The sequence below is a fragment of the Polistes canadensis genome, unplaced genomic scaffold (genome assembly GCF_001313835.1).
Source record: "Polistes canadensis isolate GaletaPanama2010 unplaced genomic scaffold, ASM131383v1 scaffold_26, whole genome shotgun sequence".
Classification (NCBI taxonomy): domain Eukaryota; kingdom Metazoa; phylum Arthropoda; class Insecta; order Hymenoptera; family Vespidae; genus Polistes; species Polistes canadensis.
This window is the reverse complement of record NW_014569573.1, coordinates 270,387-292,203: the sequence shown is the minus strand read 5'-3', so window position 1 is coordinate 292,203 and position 21,817 is coordinate 270,387. Positions and strand designations below refer to the sequence as shown.

Sequence of the window (21,817 nt, the reverse complement as noted above, 5' to 3'; positions counted from 1 at the left end):
ATATAATGATCAATAATGAATTATTTATCGTTTATAGTTGAATCAATACAGTTAATTCGTTAATGACAATATTCAAATATTAGAAGCACCTTTAATAGTTACGTTCAAAACTATCGAACAAGAATATATAGACATGTAGTAACTACCTATATATTATTTTAAAGTAAGTTTTCAGAGAGAAACCAATATCAATTATCGATATCCGATCGATATGAATAGTTTCTTGTTAATATGCGCAGTTGTTGCTCGAGCAATCTTGTGTAACATGAAACAAAAGAAGATAAATTTAATAACTCGTCGTCCATTACAAATAATACGCATATACAGCTTCCTCGTTTCTTCGTTTTCCACGAAAATATTTAAAGGTAGAAGTCTGAAAACGAGTGAAGCTATTATATAGGTGAACAATATACCAAACGTGATGCGATTATTGCAATGATCGCTGGTTTTCCCTGGAATAAAATATCGAGGTATGTTTGTTTGGTTAGGCTAGATATAATATACAGCATAGAAAAAAAAACTAAAATATTCAGAAAAAGTGTACCATAAATATTGAGTTAATTATTTTTTTTGTATAAGATCTGTTTATCAAAATCAAATTTGTAGTTAAGGATATTTTCAATAATTTTATTATCGTTTATTTTGATGAATTAGATAAGCAAAATATCTTATAAAATATAAAAAAGTTAGAAATCTCAATCAAATTTTTCAATATCCTTTTTCTTCTTCTCCTCTCGATGTTCCTTGATTTTTAATTCTTTTATAAATATAGATTTACTGAAATAACAACGGTATTAAAACGCGAAGGTCGTCTTATATGATATTTTGCCAATCGAAATTACAAATTTATTGTATTTTCATGATGATTGGCCAAAATTCAAAAGACATCAGTGTCCCCGCGTTTCAAAATTATCTCTACAAATTTGGGTACTGATTGAAAAATAATTAAAGTTGCTCTGGAGAATCGAGTAAAGTATGTTTACGAACGTTGACAAGAAACATTAATGTTTAATATCTGTCTTTGGTTGATATAATTTTCGATAAGAAAAAAAGAAAAAAAAAGAAAGAAACAAACAAAAAATTAGGGAAACGATGTATAGAGTTGCGTTCCATTTATTGCAAGATTCGTATATTGGTGTATGCAATAACCTTTGAAAAATTGGCAAGAGGTTCAAACGACATATAAAAGCGTTAGGAGAATTTTAGGCGGGACAGTTTTTCCCCTTCCAATTTGCTTTTTCTTGGAAAATGGCCGTAGATGGTACACGATTGATTGTGCGCATGCTCAAAATGGACACGCATGCGCGAGTGCCATCGACGGTACTATTTGCAATGTATTGGAGTGCATATACATAGAAATTTGTGTAATGCCGCGTGCCGCAAGAGGGCGGTGAAATGGAGATAGGTCAGGGGCTGGGCTTGAAGCGAATATGAGCTTTATGGCACGCGGAGTTGCCCGTTAGAGTTTCAACAGTGGCGTTTTCCGTATTCACGTGTTTCTGACGGTATCCATTACATCTTCATTTACTTTCACGGTTTTCCTTATATTTTTTCTCCCTTCTTTCATCCTTTTGCCGTTTCTAAGTTATATTCGTTTACGGTAACGTTTACGACCGTGATACTCCAAAACGACTAAAGTGCGCGGAGGAGGAAACGCAGCGGTTATATCCATACAATCCAACGCTAACCGATAATGTTTCGACGCGTGTTTCTACGATGGTGAAAGGCGCTTACATAATTTTACGCAAGCTAGTTCTTTTCCTTTGGTAATAAACGCGTGTGGTCTTGTGTGCTACTTTGGACAAATCGGTTTAATTTCACTAGTGTCATACTTTTTAATGTGTTAAAGCGCGAACATTATTGTACGTTCTTACACTTCCTCTGTTGTTTCAGCGTTGCTCCATTTTTTGGTAGGTATATCTCTCTCTTCCTCTTTCTCTTTGCGCTACAGTTGCGCGCTCTTCCCTTCTTTCGTTCTCCTCTCTGTCCCCTTCCATTTCTTCTTCCCTCCTTTCATTTTCCTGTGTTCCCTTCTCTCCCCATTCTTCCTCTTGCTATCATCCCTCTATCGGCTTGGTCGATTCACTAGTCCGCCGGGTTATTCGCTTCTCCCGGGATTCTTCAAAATAAGGACAAAGCGTTTCATTATGAATAAATTTTCATTCAATCATAACCTACAATTTTCTAAATAACAAGATGTGTTATTTAAAATCTATGAGAAGTTGTCCAAAGATTCTTAAGCGTCACCTTCGACGAATTTCCGTTTTCTCGAAATATCCAGTCCTTTCTTTTTTTTTGTCTTTATGTTACAGTGAAAATTTGTACATTACAAGTTTTTAGTGTACCGAAAGCTTGCTCCCGAGCGAACTTCATAAACGGTACGAGGGAGTTTCTTTTTGCGCATTTAGTAATACGTTTAGGAATAGTTAATGTTACACGAGAACATTGTTGTCAAATAATATCGATTTGATAATAGTTACATTCCATAATACTCCAAAGGTATTGTGCCAGTCGTGCTTCTTTGCGCTTGAATTATAAGTGTTTCCAATCTCTTTTTCAATATTATGAAATAGTAATATCTTTGTTTTATTATTTAATTACTATAAGTTATATAAGTTATTATGTATGTAAAAAATATGATTAACATTTATAATAGTCATTACAAAGGGTCTATTTTCATTGATGCATTCCCAAAATTTGTTCAACCAGTCTGTAGTAAAATTATTTTCTTACATTTTTCTTTCTGTTTGGAATATTCATATTTCCATAAAATTTTGAAAATTTTTATGCAAATATCCACTAAAAACGTATAAGTCAATTTATTTTATTCCTGTTCATTATTAATAGCTGGTTTATACAAACTAAGATTTATACCAAATGGCTGACACAAACCAGTGCACACCAGTAGGAAAACATTTCTGTTTACTTGTAACGAAACAATAAAGTTGTTTTCTTATCATTAATAGTAATAAAAGTTTTAGCATAAATTTGCATGTTCATGCGTTACGAAGGAACGTACAATATATTTTGGGCTTTTTTTATTCATTTATTCAAGTTAATTCTGTTTGGTCCTTACTTGCCTTTGTTTTTTGTTTCTCGTACACAGGTCTGCCATCATAAATATGCACATTTATTTTCTATTTATTTTATATTACTTAAAAAAGTGAAAACGTTCAAGGGCACAGACCGATCAACGATCATGGCATTGCACGGGGAAAACGTAGTAATGAATTTGTTTATATTTTTTGTATTTGCTGACCCCGTCGATGGTTTCATTGGGCTAAATCAGTCGGAGTATACAGCGATCCCAGCCAGGAAACTTGGAATTGGTATTATTGCTCTAAAGTCTGAGCAGAGTCTTGAAACAAGGTGAAGAAATTGGACAAACATTATCAAAATGACTGATCAGCTAGAGCAACAGCAGCAGCAGCAACAACAACAACAACAACAACAACAACAATCTCAGCAGCATACAAAAGGCAACGATGAGCCACGGACAAATTTAATTATTAATTATCTTCCACAAAGTATGACAGAGAAGGATCTCTACAGCTTATTTGTCACGATAGGACCTGTAGAATCATGCCGAGTAATGAAAGACTACAAAGTACGTCAAGTATTTATATATATATTTGTCTACATTATTTTCGAAGTATTCACAACCTTATTAAAAATATTTTCTTTTTAACTTTTTTAGACCGGTTATAGTTATGGTTTTGGTTTCGTAAACTATACAAAAGCGGATGATGCTTTGACAGCAATAAATACATTAAATGGTCTGCAGGTACAAAACAAGCGATTAAAAGTTTCCTTTGCTCGTCCATCTGGAGAAGAAATTAAAGAAACCAATTTATACGTCACCAATTTACCTAGGTATATTTTCAATACACAAGTTCATATGGTTATAACAATTATTATAATATAAAAATGATATAAACTTCTTGATCTTTAGTTTTATATATTTATATTTTCTTCTTTTTTTATAGAAATATCACGGAAAGTCAAATTGATGATATATTTAGCAAGTTTGGAAATATTGTGCAGAAAAACATTTTAAAGGACAAACTTACCGGCTTACCCAGAGGCGTAGCATTTGTCAGGTGGGTTTTTTTAGTTAACACTTGAAAACTGTATGCTATAAATTATAGCTTTAATAATATTATTTATTGTGAGTTTATTTATTGGAAAACGATTTATATGTCAACTTTTATAGTGCGTATAAAATTTGTGCATATGAATTTAACGATATAAGTTGGATCATAGTCAAGAATAACAGCTGTTAGAAATGAGACTAATTGTATCATTATGCAATCTAAATTCGCGCATAATACACATTTATTTACTATACATAAGATATTTGTTGCCAAATTATTTTTATACGATTCTTGGCCTGACCACTATAATTTCAATTTTATGTCTTTACGATTGCTGCTCTAGTTAACTATTAAAATACATATAACTGAAAATTCAGGTTGTGTAGAATAGCTTTATTGTTGAAAATAGTATCAAAAGTATGTCACTAACTGAATGTAGGCTGAATATAGAATTAGTACTAATGATTTCCTTACATAAGAGAAATAACTAAGAAATTCATTAGCTAATATATTTTCTATTAAAGATATGTAAATAACATATTTAGCATTGATATTTAATTGAACTTAAGTAGTAAAAATAATTTTATGAACAATTTTATTCTATTATTAAAGATTTGATAAACGTGAAGAAGCACAAGAAGCTATCGCACAACTTCATGGTACCGTACCGGAAGGTGGATCAGAAAGACTTAGTGTAAAGATAGCAGAAGAGCATGGAAAACAAAAAGCAGCATATTATGCAGGTTGGCAAGCTGGCTACAATCAAAGTAGAGGTAAGTAATTTAAAAGTAATTTATATTATATTTATATGCCCTAGTTTTAGTATTATTCTGACAGTAGAAATAATAAACCATAAATATAATTAAAAAATATAATATTACTTTAATTAATAAAGAGAAATATAAAATAATGTAGTAATGTATTTTTATTGTCAGAGGTGCTTTGCATTGCGCTTTACACTTTCTCTGATTAATGGCGCATGAATGATTGCATTATATATTGTAACTGTCGGAAAAGTAATTCCTATCCTCTTGGTGTGGTTTAGTTACTTAATAACAAAAATACATTGATATTTCTTATATATTGTAAGATTTTCATAGGCTATTGCATTATCTTACATACTTTTTAAGTATGAATGTAACTTATTTGTGCTGGTAATTATGACAGTGGATTAGGTCAAAAAATTGAAAAAAAGAATTTTATGATTTATTTTACATTAAAATTACTCGTATTACAAAATAAATCATAAAATAAATTTAAACAATTTTTTTTACTTATTTCACAGTCCAGTAACCGGCACATTTATTTATTAATTACTTTTTGAATAAAATTGATTTTCATTTAATCAATAATTAAGTATTTAAGATCTTTTGCAAATCTACTCTTTATACATACATATGTATATATATGTCATAGTAATGCATATATAAAATTGTATGCTAATATATATAATAAATATTTGCATAGAATTTTATATTTGCATTACTGTAGATAAAATATCTAATACTTTAATGTTTTGCCAGATAAGATGGCTGCCTGTAGATCAGACTTCAACGATTTATCGCACTAGTCCCTTTTACATGGAAAAGTGTTCTTTATAATTCTATCGTGCGCAATATACTGCAGCAACTTTTGCCATAGCCGAAATTTTTTCGGACATTTTTCTATCAGTTTCTAATAATAGTGTGCATGATTTAGTGTGAAATATGTTTCCTCTATGAGTGTTTATTATGCACTATAAAAAAAAAATATGTTTCTCTCTCATCAGTAATATTAACAAAAAAAAGAAAACAACAAAAAACCGGACAATGATAGTGTTGTGGATTAAATATCTTGTGTGTGAAGAAATGAAAACGTAATTATTTTTTAAGTGATTATTAAAATGTCAATACGATTTCGTTATACAGAATATTGTCAATAATTTAATCTTTAACAAATTTATTCCTCATTATGAGTTATTATTTCGTGAAAATTATATTTTATATTAAACATAATGTATAATTGTGTCTCATAAAAAACATAGATTTAGTTGATTTATATTATAACTTCATACTTTTCGTGTATCTATATATATATATATTAATTTATATATATATATAAATAGTTTCCTTTGTATCACAATTTATGTTCAAATACATTGCTTTTGTTAAATTCTAAACGGTCGAAGTATAGTTTTGGTATAAATATAATAGTTACTACTATTTTGTATATTCATTAAACCCATTCTCCTATTAATCTTAAGTGCGCATTGCGTGCGTATGATATTAGGACAGATATTATATATCGAAAAGATATTGCGCGAGAAAAAAAAACTATTAAAAATAGTAAGTTTGAGATATTGAAAATAACTATATACGACAGTATATTTATATGAAATCTGTTATAAATTAATTATTATTATAAACAAATGTATCCTATATCAATACTGTCACTCGTGATAGTTTTATTTAATACATATATATATATATATATATTTATATATATATATTAAATTCTATAATTAGAAATATATCAGTCTACCAAATTGCCTGCTATTTATTTGTAATATGCATATGCTAATTTATGATAATTGGGCTGTGACTGCATCGGTGAGAAGCCCGCTTGATTATAATTCTAAGTGCATGGCTGTGTCTTGTATCGAACAATTAAGGTCTTTGAATAATTCGAGTAAAAAATATTCATTTAATGTTTCATTTTTATTTCTATGCTTACCAATCTTCAAAGGAGAGCGCCTATATCCAACCAGGAATAAATATCAGCGCTATGACCACTATCTTTATAAAAGATTATAAACGTATTTAATTTTGTTGAAATCTCTCATATATATGCTTCATTATTACTTGCAGTTGTTATTGCGAATTTTTATGAAATTTAAAATATAAAAAGAGATATTAATTGTTTGTAACATTTTATGAAACTGACACATAAAAGTGATTTCTAAGTATTCTAAAAGAGTACTAAGAAAAAAAAATATTTAATAACTTAAGCGTTGCTTTTCTTATTTTAGATTAACTGAAATTATATACGCAATATTATTTATCTAAACAAAATTGTTAATTTTTAAACTTCAGCTATGATAAATATTGATATAGGAATTGCATTAAAAACAATAAACACACATTTAATCAAACTTTAGAAAATTATTAGTTGCTAAAACAGTCGCGCGCGCGAGAGAAATAATTTAATACGACTATTGTAGTTTGATGAAATTGGATATGTAAAGTTAACAATTTTACTGACGATTATATCTTTATCATATTTGTTCTATAATTTTATAGATAGTATCATTTTCATATATATATAAATATATTTCTTTTTTTTTAAAGCTTTTTGTAGTAGCACAAGCAAACAGACGCTTATAAAATTCAACATAACGCTAATGACGTACATAATAATTTTCAAAGTTCATGATTAAACGATAATTGTGATTTAAATGACACAGCATGCTCTGAAAATATGCATACGTATTAAGAAAGAAAGAAAGAAAGACAAACAAATAGGAAAAAGAAACTGAAATATTACTCGGAATGTTATTATAATTTTGGAATGTGATAACAAAATGAATTGCTAACATTTTTTTATTTTTCTTCTTATCTCTTATTTTTTTTTTTCCCACATATTCTGTAACTTTAATTTATACATCACATATACATAATCGAATAATAGCTTGAAATCTTGCAGCTTTCACTTTTATGACTTTATGCTAAATCTCAAACAAAAAATAGAAAAAAAGGAAGGAAAAAAAAAAGGAAAAAAAGATAGAAAATTAGTTATCATTCAAAAATTTTTTAGGATTTGAAGAGATCATACGAATAGATCTATAGATCTTTTCAGATTTTACTTATACATTGCTAATGCATATGTTACAATATCTATACACGATTAACTGTTTTTGATATGAAGGAATGCAATTTATTGTTCCAATTAATCTCAATGATGTTCTTCAATAAAAAACTTATGTAACGTCTATGTAACAATGTTGTTATGGTGCGATCAATCAAACTGCGAAAACTCTTTCGCTAATAGTAATAATAATAATAATAATAATAATAATAATAATAATAATAATAATAATAATAATAATAATAATTTTTAAGCATGAATGTTGTACAGTTTATCGTTAAGATCCATGATTCCAATGTTATGAGATTATAGTAGTTAGACGTATGATCAAATCAACACCTAAAGCATATATCTATATACGTAATATATGTTTAACACTTTTTTGTAACAATAATCACCTTTAACGTGGTCTATTAATCAAGGAGATATTGAATAATGTTACAACGACGCGTCTTTTGCGAAATTATACGAATCTCATTGTTATTAAAAATATTACGTATATATATATATATAAAATTTATGTATATCTCACGAGCTATTGAAGCAATCGTCGGATGTTATACTTTGTTGAATGAATAATCACTAAACGATGTGCGTGTATGTGTGTGCGTATGTATGATGTACGTACGTACGTGTTGGCTAGAACATTTTATCATAAAACTCAGGATATTAATGTTAGAACACATTTTCTCGTTTAATTTTTTATATATTAGTTTTTGTAATTCTTCTGCACATATTCCACCATTTGAGGTGGTATCCTTCAAATGCGATAGAATTTGTTGTTAAAAAAATTGAAAAGAAAGAAAGAAAGAAAAAAGAAAACGAATAATGATAACACAAAAAAGATGCATAAGTAGTTATTGTTCCGTCGTTCGTTGTAACGACAGATAAATATTTATTAATCAATCGCATTTTTCTTGTTAACGGTGATTGTCTTATTAATCAATGTATTTAATGATCGATCGAATTATTAATAATATTGACTTTGGTTCGTGATAGGATCACGAACATAAGAAGAAACATATATATGTATATCTTATTTGACTTTGACAATCGTCCATTTTTTTACGTAAAGTTAGAAATACATATATTCGATATTGTTCGAAGTAATATATATATATATATATATATATATATATTATCTTCTACATCGGCTGATCGAGAGAGAAAGAAAGAAAGGAAGAAAAAGAGAGAGAGAGAGAGAGAGACACGTTGTTGTAAAACTCACGATAGCACGTCGTGTTGTTCTTCATATAATATAATCCACCTTGTTCGAATGGAGATCATTATACAGACTGAATTGTATGACGTTATCACACGTAATTGGAAAATTGAAGAATTTATTACATATATTTCTATAAGCTTGGGATTCTCAATGTGGAATGTATGGTAAAATATATATATATATACAATGAGTATCTATACAGTTATGTATACATTTTAATGGGGAACTTTTATGAAATATAAAATGTTGAGAATCACTGTTATTCTTGGACATTCAGTTTGAATGAAAGAAATTTACGAATAAGTCCAAATATATATATAGATATAAAATAACTATTCATATAATGAGTAAAATAACAAGTCATGTAATATGATTCACTCTGTATAAATGATCAAAATTATTGGATAATAATGGAGAGAAAGAAAAAAAAGAGAGAGAGTCGTAGCTTTAGGGAATTTAATATTGCGAATGCCCCTGGTATTTGACGCACTTCCATTGTTCGGCCAATATGCGATTTGAAATTTATTTAATTTCAAAATACAATAGAGCCTCTCGTATCTGTAATTATAGATAGATGAGGGAATTTTTGGATATCACTTTTTATATCGACACTTTATATAGATATTTAAAAATCCTATATCTTTTTAAATGTTAAATTGCATAGGCTTTTTAACACAAATAATTGTATGGAATTATATTCTTTTTGTACTTTAAACCATCGAAGCTCTCTTTTAAATTTTTCAAATGCTTCAGCATGAATAGGCATGCTTCTGTTTGCTATTTTTGCTTGCATAAAGTTTATTATATAAAAATGATATCATTGTTGTTAAAATCATCACAAGCTGGTAAAATGCTATGGCAATGTAGTTAACAGCTTCTTCAACATCCTCTACAATTATTTGTGGAGGAAATACTCTTTCCAACATTTTTGTGGCAATATACTTTCCAAATTAAATCCACCTGATTAGCATAGCTTGTATTTGCTAATGCATATTTATTTTTTAGATTAATTAAACTTTTTCTACTAGTATCCATCCAAGAAATCTGCATGTAGCACATAATTTTTGATTTCATATTTTTATTTATTAATATCTGAGATCGTAGATTGACAAATATGCATTCTTGATAATTTTGCTGCACTATCACTATTATTAGCTTCATACACAAAGTTATAACTAAAATTTCTTTGACCAAATAAGAGAAAGTGTATATAAAATAATGTATGCACTCATTGTTATTTAAATAACAAAAATTCCGATACGAGAAAAAAAAAAGATTAAATATGTTAACATCGTTACGAAACGAGAATGGCAAATATGGGAGGCCCTATTGTATTATGCAATTGAATTTGTTTAATATATTTATATATGTATAATGTATGCGCAATTCTTTTTCTACTTACTTTTGGTCGTCTCACTGCGTTCATTGTTGTTGTTGTTGTTGTTGTTGTTATCGCGTAAAACAAAGCTTGAAATTTTACATCGTCAACTGCACAACCACAGGAAATGAGAAAGAAGCAGACGAATCGATCGACGAAGGCACAATTATAGTCTAACGGAAATCAAATTTTCATTATCAATCTTATAGACCAAATTATCTTAAGAGAAAATATACACATGCCACTATTTAATATCGTACATACCGAGTATTCGAGTCGCATTTTTCATCTACTATTATTTAAATATATACACGTACAGAGAATTTGTGAAAATTAACGTGGTCTGTTCGGCTGACCAGTTCAAAATCTGCTTCTCTTCTGCTACTTTCTATGCGACTACATTAACTTTCGTTATTCTTCTTTACAAACCCCTATATTCTTTTAAATGAAAGTATTTGACCTTGCACGCACGCACGCGACACACAAACACTTGTATGCGTGTATGCATTGAATAGACCAAAGGATTTTTGGGGTATTTTTCACAATCAACTACTCTTTTCATAGGATTCTATTGTATGAACAGTGACCTTTTCTTTTTTCTCTATCGAATTTAAAAAAAATTTTATTCAACCAACAAAATTTCGAAAAATTCCCAGAAAAAGTATATAATTTAGAAAATAATCTAGGAACATTTGACTTTTCTAATGTTTTATGTTATTTTATTGTAAAATAGAATGATAGATATTGAATTTTGAATATATGTCTCTTAAAAAATAATTATTATATAATTTATTTTTCGAAAAGAAAATGTCTTGGCATATTCTTATTTGTGCATTTATTCGAAAGAAATAATTGTTTAGATTTTAAATAAAAATGCGACACGTTAACTCGTACGACATTAATTAGAGATATGTACGTTGTAAATAAGTTGATGGAAGTTGCAGTTAGAGGATTCTAATTTAAGTAGTAAATTGTAAGGTTTTTAAAACTGGTTGATGATGGAGCTCGGGTGAAATGATATTATCGAAGTCCGGTAGTGCTAACGATGGCTGTGATAAGAAATAAGGACAAAATAACGCCGAATGAAAAATAAAATGTGAACACAGTAAAAAACAAAAAAGGGACTGTCGATACAAAAAAATACATAGTTGTAAATCGAGAAATTGATGTTAAACGATGCTCAAAATATATGCATACGTAATGTATTATATATATATATATATATATATATATATATACATTACGTATGCATGTCCCGTTCTCCTCTTTGTGTTTCAATCAATTACATTAATATGAATACGATTTGGTTTGATTTTCAAATATATACAGCGAAAGGAAGAACGTAATTTTAATGGCATGCTGCTGTTGCAAAAAAAAGAAAAAGAAAACAAAAAAATTGATGAAAAATAGACGAACGCGTCTAGAAAAATGCCTGCGACATTCTCAATAATATATTCAACATATTTTTCTCTTCTCTTTTCGCGTAATTCCATTATAAAAAGATAAATGCTCTCTGTAAATCGATTTTGATTAATGTAAGTCCAGCGACTTGTGGTCACACGAGCGTAGCTTTACGCTGTGACACTCTGTTAAAAATATTTCGTGAAAAGTGAAAAGAAAAATTATTAAAAGAAGAAAAAAAAAAAAAAGTAAAACAGATCAACTTTACGTATTAAAAATACACGCGATATATAATAATTGATATTCTAGCGGAAACGAAGGAATGTGTGTATATTGTATATTATTATACGTACATATATACATACATTTGTATATGTATATACAAGTAGTCAAAAAACCAATGTTCATCATATGTTTTGCGAATATTTCGATGGAAAATTCGGTTGTTGAATGATTGGAAGAAAGAAGAAGAAGATAAACAAACAAAAAAAAAACAATATAATAAATGAATTGTATCGCGTTTTGTACTGACGATTTTTTATCATCTCTTTTAATTAATATCTGTATCGTTCTATTTGTGTACTTACAATAATGTTTTTCGATCTCATTAATCATCGATAAGATTTTTCTATAAACGAACTTCCTCTTATTAAGAGCAAGAGTTTTAAAATCGATTTTTAAACTGATACATATACATATATATATATGTATTTTGATGTATATTATATAAGCTTTTTAATATTACTTTTTTTTTTCTGTCTGTATGAATGCTACAATAAGAAAATCACACGCCAAGTATGCTATACGTTTGCATGATGTTCGTCGATATACAAATTATAGTCTTATCTATCTATCTATCTATTTCTCCATCTATCTATCTATCTATCTATCTATCTATCTATCTATTTGCCTATTTATCTATCAATCCATTAATCTACCTATCTACCTTTTTGTCTATCTATCCGCGTCTGGATCGATAAATTTGCAAAGAAATAGAAAAAGGGAAAAAATCGTCAATACAAAAAAAAAAAACAAGAAAAAAAAATAATAATAATATATACTTCGATTAAAATAATCGGCGCGCGAAAAAAAAAGTACGGTACGCCGCGTAAGTTTGTTCTTAAAATTTTCCTGCATAAGTATTATCTTATACCTTTCTTAATCCTTGTTGCTACAGTCACGAAAATTTTACGTGAATCTGTAGTCGCTCTCGTTAAATTTGATTAAAACATTAGAAAGAAAATAAATGGTACTTGTGATTTATTGTAAAACAAGACCACCTCCATCCCAATTTTATTTTCGACATTATTTCAATGGATTATTAAATATAAAAATTAAAGCGTCGTAGGGAAGTGAATAGAGATGAATAATGTAATGCATAAATGAGTTACACGAGGAGGAAAATCGATTAAATTGCATACAATGATGATGACATAGAAGAGGAGGATAGGATGACATATGCAAATAGAAAAATTCTACTGTTATATCGATTATTTAAAAAAAAAAAAAAAGAAAATATCTATCTTTCAGGAACGATCACACACATTTTCAAATGTGAGATACGAAATTTTCGCACGCGTTCGTCATTTTTTCTGTTACAATCCTTGTACATAGTACACACAAAAAGACAAACACACAAACTGATGTATATGTACATATATTTTTTAATATGTATATAGACATATTATTATACATTAGACTTAATGTAGAGCAAAATCTATATATAAATATAAGCTTTCTCGATAGCCAAAGCGATCATAGGAAGAAGGGAAAAGTACTGTCCCCCTCTTCCGTGTTCGGTCACTGGTACTCGTAAGGTCATTGCATGTCAAATCGATCACTTTCTATAGCAACGAAATAGAGTAATGTAATTTTCCTTCGAAATCAAATACAGTAGTACTCGCCAAAATATAATATTTATATAGATAAATGCATTATACAATATGCATATATATGTATAAATGAGATTTAGAGACAAATATTTTCGAAAAATACCGTTGCGTTGCCAGTGCATCAATATTTGAAATGATGAAGAATCAAATTCAAAATAAAATCAAATCAAATCAAATCAAATGAAATCAAATAGAAAGAAACGCAAAAGCAATATGAGAAAAATAAGAAAAAAACAAAAAAAAAAAAAAATAGAATAAAATAAATAATTGGAAAAGTTAAACGTCTGACAAAAAATAATATGAGACGAATAAAGTGAGCGATTTCACGTGGAGTGATCCTGGAGAAGAGAAAGGAGGTGCGTTAACGAAGATTGGATGGTCTTTCAGGAGGAGGAAGCAGCGGTGGCAGCAGCGGCGTTAGTGGTGGTGGTGGTGGTGGTGTAAGCGGAAGCCTCAATAGCAGCGGTGGTGGAAGAGGACGTGGTGGCATCGGAGGACCACCAGGGATGGGAATGGGTATTGGAGGTGGAGGAGGTGGTGGACCAGGAATGCTTGGCAGAGTAACCGGAGGAGGAGGGGGCTTTGGTCGTGGTTCGCATCACGGTGGATTTATCGGAAGTGGAGGAGGCCCTGGTGCTATGAGAATGGAAAAATTACATCAGCATCGTTTCAATCCGATCGGTATGGGCGGTGGATACGTCCAGCCACATTTTTGGTGACCATCGAGGAACAAGAACTCGACAAGCACTGCGACTATACTATCTACTACTACTACTACTACTACTGCTACTACTACTACTACTACTACTACGACGATGACGACGACTGCGACGGCGACAACGACTGCAGCAGCGATTACGGAGATGGCAGAATTAGTTATGCCATCAAGCATAACTATCACGTCACTATCTTTACCCCATACAGGAAACCCTAAAGACGATCGATCTTAATTATCCGTCGGGAAACGAACTTTGTTATTTCGAGTGATCGTCAAGTGCTTTCGGGCTATTCCTTGTCTTTAGCATTTTATGGGTTTTTTATTCTCTTATTTTTTTTTCCCCCTTTTTCTTTTTCTTTTTTTCATTTTTTTTTGTTCTTCCTACAAACTATTGGCCGCAAATGATCTATACCATTTTTTTCGGGCTGTAAATTAAACTTTTCGATCTTAATTTCTTTCTACTTTCTTATCTTCTATTTTAATTCACATACAAACACGTACACGTACACGTAAACACGCGCCACATACACACACACACACACACGTACAGTGAGTCACAGGAGTATTCGTATATTTATTCTATGTGTGTTTTAAATAACTGATATTTTTTTCTCAAGTTCTAACAGAAAAAAAACAATATATTTAAATATTATTAAATTTAACATTGATATAAATTTTATTATTAACGAGTCAATAAATCTCATCGTTGGATAAATATGATTTTATTTAAATAATTAAAAAATTGGTTTCTCAATATATGTCAAATGTTCACAAAATAATATTTCTCTCTTTAATAAAATTTATATTAATTTGAGATTAGAATAATTTTAAAATAGGTTTCTCTATGTATAAGAATTTGGAAGCTTTGTATCACAAGTAGATATCTATTATATAAAATGAACAGTAGATGCGGATACTAATAATCCTGTAAGCCACTGTATATACACGAATTACTCTATCCCTCGAAAACTTTACGATCGCTCGAACGTCCATTCCGTATTATCGGGGTTATAATAGCTAGCAAGGATCGATACATTCTTACGTTTTCAAACTATGTCAGTGCTCGCGTTATATGTAATAATAAGTAAACAAACAAACAAAACAAAACATAAGAAATTCGTAAAGTAAAAGAAAAGAATGGTAATAAATAAAAAGTAGGTGTTAAAATCCCGTTGCATAGCCCATGCCGTGATACACATTTTAAAATTAACGTGTCCGCATTCGGGCTAAAATCGTTAAGCGAAAACTTTAAAAAAAAAAAAAAAAAGAGTTCTATATACATGTTGTTGTAGATTTCATTTTTAATGGTTCTAACTTTAAACTTTATCCGATGTTTCAATTTTAAGAAAAGTTTTATTCGAGTCAGCTTCAAGCGTCAAAATATATTCCCTGATTCTATGCAACGTTGGATATCGATGGTATAATTAATATATATTATATTAATTGTATTAATATAGTATATATATTCTGATGTTTGGTAATTGCGCCCATAACGTTCTTATTATTATTATTATTATTATTATTATTATTATTATTATTATTATTATTATTATTATTATTATTATTATTATTAGAAAAAATAATTTGATGTAAGTTAATTTTTATTTATACTTCTTTCTTAACTTGTGTTCAGGGTAAAAATGAGAAATTCAATTAATTTTCCAAAACAAAACAAAAAATAACTTACATCGAATAAACTTTTCCTGTTCCCATTCGTTTTTAATTAGCTGCTAGTAATATATATGCTCTGACATAACGTATTGAATTTACGCGTGAGGGATAGAACACTTAGATACTTTACTAGCAAAAAACATGATCTTCTTAAGCTTATGACTTTATATCCCGCGATAAGATAATACTTTTATCTACTTCCACTTGTATTTTAATGTTAATGTCAATGATTTGTCTCGTCGATCCGTTTCATTTAGTTTTTGTTTTAAATTATAACTAAATCGAAAGAGAAAAAAAAAAGAAGAAGATAGACAAAAATCGTGTATGAAAAAACAGCCAAAACTAGAGAGAAGAAATTTTTGAATATAATTATTTAATGATCTTTAATCATTAAATTATAATGGAAACATTTCGTCTATGCTGTCGATATTGCTTTTTTTTTTCTTTTTTTCTTCATTATTTTATTTCTTTACTTTATTTTATTTTTTTTTCAATTGTAATAGAAACCAAAAGAAAATTTTTAATAAATAACGAGGTTCTTAGTTTGTAACACCAAATGTGCGATGTTTGAAATTATTTTTGTTTCTTTTTTTTAATTCATTATGCCTGCTAAATTGTTTATTAACGAACTGTGACATAAAAGTACAAAGTTTCAATATTTACCATCGTTATCCTCGTGCACCGCGATACATGTATGTAAATATTGGGAAAAACGTATTAATTGCGATATCTTATAGAAAATGAGACTGACTTTTTATATAGGGACAAATTTTAAGCTAGCGTGCTGCAACGTATCGAAGTCACGTTTACGGTACCTTTGCTAACTGCAACGGATTGCTCTTGTCTCTCTTTCTTTCTATCATTCTTTCTATTTCTCTCTCACTCACTCTCTCTCTCTCTCACTCACTCTCTCTCTCTCTCACTCTCACTCTCATTCTCACTCTCTCTCTCTCTCTCTCTCCTCTTTCTCTCTTCCTTTTCAATTTCGTTTAGTAAATTTTAAGATCATATTAATGCTAGGAAAATAATATAAAGGAAGGTTGTGCACTATCTTTTAAACATCGGAGATATTCGTTTAACAGGGTAGAAGAAATTCAATAAACGTTTCATCATTGTAAAGAAAATGATTAATAGACGTTTAAATTATATTTAATTACGTTTTAGAATAATAATTTAACGGCAGTTATCGTATATTTGATATCTCATTTGATATCATACATACACACGCGTGCACACATTACATACACATATACATATACACGTTCCACATAGACAACACATTTTGAAAACTTTCTAAACATTATTTATTGTCGTTGGTAATCGTTGAAGATTATAAATGCGTCCACATTTATTTATAGGACGTATATAATAATAGGAGAATATATAATTGCGAGAAAATGTTAAGAATAATAATAATAATTATTATTATTATTATTATACAAAGACAAAAAAGTTCTCACAATTAAATGATATATTTGAATATAGGATATATCGCATTAGAAAAGTGGCATGTTGGTGGGTGCGTGGATCGAAGATCATATTATTGATGAAGGGATTTGTTATTTAAAAGACGGTTTTGTTCCTTCGACAATAACAACATTGCTATGCGGTTTACGAAGAGAATAAAGTTGAGAATTATAGTTGAGTTTAACGTAGGAGATCTTAACGTGTTCGCAAGTCGTCTTACCTCATTTTTATTTTCATAAAAACGAAGTAAACGAAGTAAGCGCGTCAAGAGGCTGCTTCGTTTTTATATACGATTATTAAAAAAAGACACGAGAAAATAAATGATAAATCCGAATATACAAAAAAAAATAAAAAAAATAAAAATACATATATATATAAAAAAAACAACAAAATAAAGAGAGAAAATGAAAAGAAATCGATGTGCAACGTTATAATATCTGCTTCCGTTTAGAAACATTTCTTGCACAAAGGAAGATTTAAACGTCAACTTAACAGAGCCAATATGAAGATAACGAACAAAAAGGTATTTCTAAAATTTATGACTTCGCACGAATGGATGTACCAAAAATTTGAATAAATACTATGATTCTATTAACGATCTCGTTACGAATATTCTTCTAATTCTAAATAAGAAAAAGTATAGAGAATAAAAACAACAACAAAAATATGATAAAGGGATGAAGAACTAATGTGAGTAATAATTATGATCAGGAAGAAGATGCGTAAAGGACAGATTAAAAAATACGTGTATATATTGAAACGAATATGAGAAGATACGAATTAATTAAGTTTTATTTTTATCATTTCTTTCTTTCTTTCTCTTTTTTCTATTTTTCTCTTTTTCTCTCTCTCTCTCTCTCTTTCTTTCTCTCTCTCTCACTCGAATATATAAATGCACGTATACACGCAGATTAACGGTTAAAGAAAAGCTTACAGATCACAGAAACATAACATACGTTTATATCACGTAGTCAAAATTGGTGTGTGTCTCTGTCAGTGAATTGAATCCATCGATGAGGTTCACCGGATACGATGTTGCCCTTCAAAAGGCAGCTAGCATTTTAATAAAGCAAAGTGCCCGTTGACGAGCCGCAGCGTAACCGATTTCAAACAGGTTCCTTGTGTGTCTCGAGAAGTGAATTCGTTCAAACTGTTCTAAAAATGATTAGAAAAATATAGACGTGTACTATATATATTTTACGTATACCTGAATATACAATGGCATTACAGAAAGAAAGAAAGAGAGAGAGAGAAAAAAAAAATATATATATATATATATATACAGGAGAATTAGGATTTTAAAATATGAATCAAACGATATCATCGGAAAATTATTCTACATACTCTCTTTAGAAACTAAAATAATCCAACAAATTGTAACTGAAAATCACACTCGAAGAAAAAGATATCTGTGTATATATATATATATATAATAAAACAACTTTTGTAACACACGTATGAAAGATTTAACAAGATTATATATATATATATATACACTCAAGATAAAATTCTAAGGAATCTTGAAGGAAATAACACTCGAATTTCATGCATGCACGAGAACAAAAATTAATAGTACGTGTGTATTCCGGAAAAGAAAAAAATAAAAAGAAAATAAAGGGGGAGGAAAAAAGAAAGCAAGAGGTGTTAAAACGTGGAAAACGCACGTGTGTAAGCTGTACGAGAAGCACTCGTTGATTGAGGATTCTTGAGTTAGTGCGGGAAACTTTATAAATGGCATAATCTCTCCACCCACAGGATGCTGCGGCCTAAAGATTAGCCGCGAGGACGGTAAACTCGTCAGAAGGAAACAGGAAGGGGCGGATAGCTGCCACAGACCGAGATATCATTATGCTTTCGGCATATGGATTTAGCTATGCACGAAGAATATTTTCTGGATTGAGAATAAAAGAGGATAATAGTGTGTGTTTGTGTATTCGCGCGTGTGTATATGTGTGGTGTCTCTTTTTTTTTCTTTCTCTCTCTCTCTCTCTCTCTCTCTCTCTCTTCGATATCATCAAGGCCGCTATACTTTCCGCTTATTAAAATTATGTTAAGAATTAACAGAACCTTTGTTTTTTTTTTTTATTTTTTTAGATTATCTTACAACGAAAAACACTTTGTTGACTGGTATCACGAGGAGTATATACGTAATTGCATATATGCATGGAATTTTACGTAATTATTAAAACACTTTAATGTAATATTACGTAATTTGAAAAGCTATTAGTATTTCAGTGACCACTCGTCAATTTTCCTTTGTTTTTTAAACGTTTTTTTTAATGATTTTTCATAATATACATAGTTGGTCAACAAAGCGTTTAAAAATTCATCAATTTAAAATATTTATATCTAAATATAAGAATAATTAATTTTATATTAACTTTATATATTTGCTTAGTTTGTTCTCCTTTTTTTTCTTTTTTCTTTTAAATCTGAATTTTCCGAAATCTCGCATGATTTATCGTGAAAACACATGTAACATGCGTTTTATAATAATTTCGTTCCTCGAAATAAGCAATCAACGATCGACGTTTGTATAGAAATTTTTGTTAAGGTTTTAACAATTATTTTTCAGAGATTTTTTTGTTTCCTGCGGCAACCAACACGTTGATCATGCCACACATTTCCGTGATAAAACAAGTGTGTGTTACGAGTTAAAGATTAATTCAACTAATTCTGCTTGACCGCTTGAAATTTGAACAAATTTCTTCCTCATACGCACTAACACACAGATACACACATATATACATAATACATAAATACATTTATAAATACCTATGCACACACAATGTAATACGTTCATCAAATATCTATTGTATATACGTAAAAATACAGAAGAAGAAAAAAGATACTATACACAATCGATATTTTGTTAAAATTAAACTCGGAGCATTATATCGGATAGCTTATTGGCTTACGTACGAACGCGGACGCGAAAAGTGAAGCTTAAAAATTGTCGTCTGTGTTAAAAAGTGTTCCTCCTCCGTCTCTCGACACACCGTTTACGAAGAATTTTTCTCCGGTTCGTTAGTCGTGATAATTTTATATATCTTTCTCGTCCCCCTTTTTTATTTTTTTTTTCTCTCTTTCTCTCTCTCTCTTTCTCTTTCTCTCTCTTTCTCTCTTTCTCTCTCTCTCTCTCTCTCTCTCTCTCTCTTTCTCTCTCACACTCTCTTTCCGTTTTATTACTTACACCCGTTTATCTTTCATTAACTCTTAACACATCTTTTTTGTTGTTGTTGTTGTTGCTTGACCAGACAGAAAATTATTCTTATTTCTTTTTTTTTCCTTTTCTTTTTTTCTTTATAAATTTCCATTTTGTTTGTTTGTTTTTTCTTTTTTTCACTTTTTTCTCTGTTTTTTTTTTTTATTTTCACTCTATTTAATGTGTATCTATCTACTACGTCGTTTTCTTTCAGCAAAACCTCAACGTTCTCCGTTCTCAACTCACATGGATACATCGGGACGTCGTGCTGTGAAATAAACGCGCATCTGTCGCACGTATGTTTTGTATTAAAAAGACTCAAGAGGAGAGAAGAAAGCTGTTATCCTCTGTCACACCACGTCATATAATGAGAAAAAGAGAGAGAGAGAGAGAGAGAGAGGGGTCGAGGTAAGAAAAGGCTACAACCATTCGCTATGATACTTTCTTGGATCTCCTTTACAAAGCATCTTCTTCTTCTTCTTCTTCTTCTAACGCAATTCATCGAGGGATGTGAATTTGCCGATTAAAAATTTGGTTTACCTCACGGAACTATTAAAAAAAGAAAAAAAAAAAAATCAACGGAACGCGCGGAAACAAAATAAGAGATACATAAATGATCGTCCTAGGTAAAACTTTAATTTTCATTATATATCAAACACACATACGTGAACGAATAATTGTTTACTGTTGCGTAAAATTGTTGCCATAAGTTAAAGAGATCTCTCTCTCTATGTCGAGAGGATTTGTTTAAGATTTAAGAGATTAGAGAAAAAGTTTAATCCATTTCTCCCGGTTTTTTCTTACGTTCTTTTTTTTTCTTTCATTTTTAATTTTTTTTTTTCATCCCAATTCAATCTTTCTATTTCAATTCATACGTGCCATTTCGGATAAAAGATTATATTATAGTATGTCAATATTTTATA

At 29.7% G+C, this 21,817-nt stretch overlaps 1 protein-coding gene across 4 annotated transcripts; it reads left to right on the top strand.

Annotated features, from left to right (window-relative positions):
• Positions 1–1,091: 1,091 nt before the first annotated feature.
• On the top strand, positions 1,092–21,488 carry LOC106783829 (sex-lethal homolog). Of its 4 annotated transcripts, none has more exons than XM_014742730.1 (7): positions 1,092–1,910; positions 3,107–3,607; positions 3,698–3,873; positions 3,987–4,100; positions 4,707–4,867; positions 14,221–14,514; positions 21,109–21,488. In XM_014742730.1, the coding sequence occupies exons 2-7, from the start codon at positions 3,398–3,400 to the stop codon at positions 21,171–21,173; spliced, it is 1,020 nt and encodes a 339-aa protein (XP_014598216.1). In that variant the 5' UTR covers positions 1,092–1,910; positions 3,107–3,397; the 3' UTR covers positions 21,174–21,488. The 4 variants fall into 4 exon arrangements, with proteins under 4 accessions (XP_014598216.1, XP_014598218.1, XP_014598217.1 ...); XM_014742732.1 differs by having other exon boundaries at positions 1,093–1,910; positions 3,290–3,607; XM_014742731.1 differs by lacking the exon at positions 1,092–1,910 and adding an exon at positions 2,295–2,378.
• Positions 21,489–21,817: the final 329 nt, after the last annotated feature.

Excerpts from the sequence above, each read along its gene's own strand:
- LOC106783829 (XM_014742730.1), top strand. The coding sequence starts at position 3,398 with ATGACTGATCAGCTAGAGCAACAGCAGCAGCAGCAACAACAACAACAA. Across the intron at positions 4,101-4,706 it reads AGAGGCGTAGCATTTGTCAG|ATTTGATAAACGTGAAGAAG; the intron begins GTGGGTTTTTTT and ends CTATTATTAAAG. Across the intron at positions 4,868-14,220 it reads TGGCTACAATCAAAGTAGAG|GAGGAGGAAGCAGCGGTGGC; the intron begins GTAAGTAATTTA and ends ATGGTCTTTCAG.